We start from the raw sequence: 6,952 nt of genomic DNA on the forward strand, positions 1-6,952 counted from the left end.
GGGGGAATGCTTCACAATACTTAAATAGATCCCAAGGGGAGAGTATGTGCCCAGTACTATGTTCCTAATTGGGCAATTTTGACCTAGTTTCTATGCGGCTCTTGGTGACCCAGGTCTGTGCTATAGACTACTGGGACGTTAGACTCCGCCCCTTTGAGGTGCGTAACATCCTTTATAGATTATACCAGAAGGGGTCTATGTGGAAGCACACTATAACTGAGCGTTACCTCGAACTCACCTGTAGTATATTTACAGAAATAATATACACCCTTGGTCTTGAGGCTGAAATGTCTTAGTGCTATAAGAAGCAGATGACTGCTGTCCCAATGTTATGTTTGAGGGAAACCCAGTTAACAATGACTGGTAGAGGTAACATTGTAATACATATTAGAACTTAATACTATTGGCACATTTGCCATTCACAACAATGGTAAGAGAGCTTAATTTCTTTTTTCTTTCCATTTATTATTTATCCACAAAACAGGTTGTTGTTTTGTTGTTGTTGTTTTTAAATCCCTTGTATCTTCATAATACCTTAAATACAGTGATATTGGCAAAAGAGGGGTAGGGTAAAGGCCTACATGTTAAAAATCCCCAGCATCAATTTTATTTTCCTTACCACGGTCTGCTCCATTTATCCTCTAAGCTACTTGCAGCACAAAGGGCTGCACCTGTGATCTGGACTTACCGTGAGCCTTTGACATATTCATGGATGAAGTCTGCATGGAATCTTGGGACCAAAGGGTCTTTCTCCCCATGCACAATCAAAGTGGGGCACTGAATAAGGGGCAGCAAATGTCGACAAATATTACCTGAAAAACAGCACGAGGAGTTTGCTTTAATGTAACCATTCTATGTGATAAAGAGAAAATAGAGCTAGAGGGCACATCATTGTCTTTCTGGACATCTGTGGATGGGTAAAATCAACCATCTGGATTAACAGGTGGCTGTGGCTTCTTCCAGGAGCCCTGAAGGCATCGTGGTCACATGTTGCGCTGCGATTCGAAAGGTTGGCAGTTCAAAACTACCAGTCACTCTGCAAGGGAAAGATGGGGCTTTCTGTTCCATAAACAGTTAAAGTCTCCGAAACTCAAAGGGCACCGCCTGCTCCCACAAAGCAGTCCTCACACTGAAGTTACAATCTGCACTTGGTAAATAAATACCCATCATGCTCCCATTACATTCCTAATGAATGATATGCCTTTAAGCAATTACAAAGACTTCACCTCCACTTATAACAACCCAACCAAGGCAAACATGGTAGCATACAAAGAATGTAGACTCTGTAGGTGGGTAACTTGAGCTCTGGTTCCTACCTGGCCATTTCTTGTTGGTTCTTTAGCTATATTGACCCTTGGCCTCCTCCTCCACCAAACAGGGTAACTGTTATTCACTGGGTTTGCCATGAGGTTGAATAGAAATGCTGAGGACTGGTGGTGTAGTGGTTATTCATTGGGCTGCTAATTACAAGGTCAGCAGTTTGAAACCACCAGCAGCTCCAAGGAAGAAAGATGGGGTGGGAGATAGTTAGGACATTCTAATCCCGTAAAGATGTACAGTCTCAGAAAATGTCCTATGGGGTTGCTATGAGTTGGCATTGAGTTTTTTGTTACCTAAGGCTGTGGCACTAGTAAGCCCTCCACAAAGTTAGTACCTTCACCTCCCTCCCTTCCTTCTTTCTCAGCCTGGAATTCTTGCCCCAGATGTACTATCCAGGCATCAGGTTACCACTTCTCTCAGTTGGGGTGGGGGTTACTGCTTGCTAAATGAGAAGATGGTCTCTTGATCAGGGAAAAACTGCCTTACATCTCTTTCCTGTCCTTGGGGCGATGTGTACTGTCCGTTGCATTATGATGAATTGCTGTGCACTCACTCTGTGTCAGGAACAAGTCAAATGATGCACACCTGTTAGACATTTATAGGAGTTACATATTCTAATAATTTGTTATGTACTGTTATTTGTAAATTAAGTACTTTTATAGTAATTGTGGTAATGATTCTGGTATAAGAATTAATGTCAAGTGGAGAACAAATGTTTTGAGAATGAAGGCAATGAATGTACAAATGTACTTTACACAATTGATGTATGTATGGATCATGATAAGAGTTGTATGAGCCCCTAATAAAATGATTTTTTAAAAAAAAGAATTAATGTCACAATAGAAAGTAAATATTTAGAAAACAATAATGGCAACAAATGTACAAATATACTTGATACAATTGTACAATATACTTGATACAATTGATGTATGGATTATTATCAGAGCTGTAAAATGATCTTTTAATAAAAATTTTAAAAAAAGAATTAATGTCAGACTAGTCCTAAAGTATTGGAGATTAAAGATATCCCAAATGTCCAACTTTTCCAAGATGCTACTCTGCTCCATTCCCCCCCTTGAATATATTCCCTCATGTTCCTGGGTTCTGCTAGTCACTGCACAGTCCCACAGAAATTCACAAAACATTAAGCAATGACTCATGGTGGTAGGTACTGTTCAGTCTCCAACTGGAAGGTCAGGCAGAGGTGAGCCAAATGCAGCGTCCGGAGCCTGAAGTCAAAAATGTCCCAAAGTCACAGCAGGCCTTCTTCCTTCTACCGAAGTGCAGTCAGGAAATATGGGTATGACCTTCCAAGTGAGCTAACGTGAGTGAGAGCCAGAACATACACTTCCCCCAAAGAATGGTGTCTTAAGTCACATCCTATACTAAGACAAAGTCAGAGGTGCCCCAAGGAAACAAAGGGTGTGGCTTGGTTCTTATCCTCTACTAAAGTCAGATCTTACTCCCACTCTACTCCTGTCTGTTAGTAGAGATTGCTCTCCAAAATGGGACTAAAGCCACAGGGGTATGAAGTTCAGAATTATCATATATCATATACGGAATTATGGTTAGAAGGGCAATATGAATTGAAGGGCCAAGATAAGCCAGTGATGGTAATAATAATAAACTTTTTGTGAAATATACTCTGTATTAGGCCAAAGCTTAACATATGCTATTTAATTTTCACAGCAACATTATGCAGTAGAAAGTTCTTTAAGCTTCAGGTTCACAGAAAAGGAAACCGGTTTTGTGAAGCTAAGTAATCTGCCCAATCTATTCTAATAGGAAGCAAGTGGCAAAGCCACTGCTCAAACCCAGTTTTGTTTGACTCCCAAGATGTTCTCTCAATCACACTGCTATACAGATCACGCATTTGTAGACACACAGAAGAAAACAACTGCTCTTGTTATATTAACTAGTACAGAGGGGAGGTCAGTAATTTACCAGCTGCTCTGCCAGAGAACGATGTGGCAGTCTGCTTCCATAAAGACTAGAAAACTGAAGGGCCAGCACTACATTGTTCTATAGGGTCATGATGAGTTGGAATCAATTTGACAACAAAGGAGATAGAGCTGTATAGATGCTTGACGTCATGACATTTTTTAATTGCTCTGAACTGCCTTTGAATTTCCCTACATTTTCACTGCTCCCTTCCATAAAGTATAAATGTTGACAGTTAAGTAATTTGCCTTTACTGGAGTACCCTCTTACACAGCACCTTCTGGAATTTCTGTTTCAGAATGGAGGGAAATGCCTGTAAGGGACCTGGTTCCATGGATAGATATTGCATTTGAGTGGGATCAATACAAAGCATATGTTTGCTAGTCTGAAATAAAAGCAAAAAGAATGACATATTCAAATACCCTTTGCATTGTGCAAGCTTTAACAAATGACTCATTCTGAAAGCCATTACTTAGAACAAATTGGTCCTTCAGTTACAGCCATTTTTAAAAATGAATGTACTTCAAGATTATATGCTTTTTAAAAAAAATCATGTTACTGGGACTCTTACAGCTCTTACAACATTCCATACATCAATTATATCAAGCATATTTGTTCAAAGGTCGCCATCATCATTTTCTAAACATTTACTTTCTATTTGAGCCCTTGACATCATTTCCCTTTTCGTCCTTCTCCCCCCTCCTACCCGTGACTCCTTGATAAATTATAAATTATGATTTTCATATCTTATACCAACCACTGTCTCCCTTCACCCAATTTTCTGTTGTTCATCCTGGGGGGGTGGAGGAAATGGGGAAAGAGAGGTTATAAGTCGATCATTGCGATTGGTTCCCCTTTCTTCCCCTTCTCCCTCCACCTTCCCCCTATCCTCCTGTTATCACTACTTCTATTTCTGTTACTGAGGGGTTTATCTGACCTGGATTCCGTGTGTCCTGAGCTCTTGTCTGTATCAGTGTACATGCTCCGGTCTAGATAGCATTGAAGAGTAGGTCTGGGGTCATGATAGTGGGGGTTGAGGAAGCCTCAAAGAACCAGAGAAATATTGTTTGTTTCATCAGTGTTATACTGCGCCCTGATTAACTCATTCCTTCATTGTGACCCTTCTGTGAGGAGAGATCCTATTTTCTACAGATGGGTTTTGGGTCTGTGCTCCGACTCCCCTCATTCTCAATGATACATATTTTTGTTTGTTTGGGGTCTTCTGGTACCTTTATCCTGATTCTGTTGACACCCCATGATTGCACAAGCTGATGTGTTTCTTCCATGTGGCTTGTTGCTTCTCTGCTAGATAGCTGCTTATTTAACTTCAAGCCTTTAAGGCCTCATATGCTGTATCTTTTGATAGCCAGACACTACCAGCTTTCTCCACCACATCTGCTTATGCACCCATTTTGTCTTTAGTTATCGTGTCAGGAGGGTGAGCATCACAGAATGGCAGGTTGTTAGAACAAAGTCTTGTTTCTTTGAGGGAGGCTTGAGCAGAGGCTCAAAGCCCATGCACTTCCTCAATGCATTGCCTTATAAATATATGTACATAGGCCAATACCTCTATTTTTATTAATATAGTTACATGAGTGCACACCTATGTTTATACCTCTATCCATAGCTTTGCTTCCTAGATCTTTCCACCATCACATTCCCCCTTCTTCTGCCTCTTAGTAATTCCTCTCAGCTAGAATGTTGTTGCTCTAACACCACTGGATCTCTATGTCCTCCTCATTGTTGCGTTTAATTCCCTAGTTGGCACCCTATCTATGGCTTTCTTTGCTCACTGCTCCTTTCCCCCACCTCCTCCTCCCCCTTAGTCCCTCCAGAACCGTTGGTCCCACTGCTTTTTCCTCGGGTTTGCTTCCCATGTCTATCTTATACAGGTAGGCAAAACAAAAAGAAAACAAAAGATTGAATAAAAGGAGAAAAAGGAGGGGAAAAACCTTGCAAAAAGATTTTCAAAAACATGAAAAAGCATACATAATTCCAGGTCTGTCCAATGGCCTTTATGACTATCTCCCCACCAGTTCTGTGTGTGTGTGTGTGTGTGTGGGGGGGTGTTTCCAGAAACTGCCCCTCCCAGACTGAAGTTTATTTTGGAGGCTCCTCAGTGTTTTGTGGCTTTGCTTTGCTCCTGTTGCTGATCTGTTATGGTCCCTTCTTGGTTCACTCCACTGTGGGAGTGGTCAGACTGAACTCACTCCCTGCCTGTGTGTCCCCAGTATTGTCCTCTGTCCTGGTATGCTCCAGCTAGGGGGCATCATGTCTGGAGCGGCTGTCGGCCTTACAGTCTGCTCTATGCCTTTGTACATCTATGCGGGGACATCATCCTCAGGACTTGGTGTGCCAGTATGGGGTCTAGTTCCTCACTCTCTTTTTATCCTTCTTGGTTTGTGTCCATATAGGCATAATAGGCCAGCCCATCTCCCCAACCTGTAGGTGTAGTGTTGTCCTCTGTAGCTCATACTACTAGGTGTGGGGATGGGGAGGAAGTGAGGAAGCAGAAGGAGAGGAGGAGGTGAAACTACCGCTTTTCCAAATAGCATGATTCTATACATTGAAAACTCCACAAGCTCTATGACAGGATACTGGCAGTGATAAGGGAAAGACAGAAGAGTGGCGGGACACAAGATGAACAAACAGATATCTATTGGCTTGCTGTATACATTAGACAAGACCACGGGGAAGAGGAAATCAAGAACACAGTACCCTTCAATAGCCAAGAACAAACTGGAATATCTAGGGATATATTTAACCAAACTACCAAAAGACTTATACGAAGAAAACTACAGAACCCTACTACAGGAAACACAAGTGACCTCCACATATGGAAGACTATCCCATATTCGTGGATCGGACGACTTAATATAGTAAATATGTCAATCTTACCCAAGGGACTATATAAGTTTAATGCTATCCAGATTCAAATACCAACAACTTCTTCAAAGTTGGAAAAACTGACCACCAATTTCACCTGGAGATGGAAGAAGCCTTGAATGAGCAGAGAACTCCTCAAGAAGAAGGACAAAGTTGGAGAGCTTGCCTTACCTGACTTTAACACCCACTGTGCAACCACAGTGGTCAAAACAGCATGGTATGGGAATAATGAGAGATACTCAGACCAATGGAAAAGAACAGAAAACCCAGAAACAAAACCATCAGCATAAAGACAACTGATCTTCAACAAGAGCCCCCATAAGCATCAAATGGGAGGTGGATGTGCTCTTTAACAAGTGGTGCTGGAAACAGGGAATTTCCATCTGTAGAAAACTGAAACAGGACCCTTACCTCACCCCATGCACAAGAACTCAGGTGGATCACAGACCTAGAAGTAAAACTCCAAACTATCAGGATCATCAATGAAGGAATACGGATACACCTAAGAACCTTGGCAGAGGGAATACATAGGGTAACTGTAATAGGAAAGGGTACACACACAGATGAAGCTGAAATCAACAAATAGGATATACTAAGGATGAACCTGTGTGTGTTGAAAGACTTCACCAAGGGAGTAACAAGAGAACCCAAAGACTGGGAGAGGATTTTTAACAGTGATACAACATATAAAGGGCTTATTACTACAAGCTACAATATCCTCCTGGCCTGCAAAAAGAAAAAAACAGTTAACCCCCTGAGGAAGTGGGCAAAAGACCTGAACAGAAGTTTCACTAGGGAGGAAATC

General features: G+C 41.6%; 1 protein-coding gene across 1 annotated transcript in view; it reads right to left on the reverse strand.

Moving 5' to 3' along the window:
* Window positions 1-6,952, reverse strand: part of BPHL (biphenyl hydrolase like) — a 64,019-nt gene that overhangs the window by 24,664 nt on the left and 32,403 nt on the right. The window contains exon 6 of the mRNA XM_004711761.2: window positions 689-812. Within this exon, the coding sequence (XP_004711818.1) occupies window positions 689-812 (124 nt within the window). The remainder of the gene's footprint in view (window positions 1-688; window positions 813-6,952) is intronic.

Source organism: Echinops telfairi, unplaced genomic scaffold, assembly GCF_000313985.2.
Source record: "Echinops telfairi isolate 266 unplaced genomic scaffold, ASM31398v2 ScPeMD7_655;HRSCAF=1070, whole genome shotgun sequence".
In the NCBI taxonomy this organism is placed as follows: domain Eukaryota; kingdom Metazoa; phylum Chordata; class Mammalia; order Afrosoricida; family Tenrecidae; genus Echinops; species Echinops telfairi.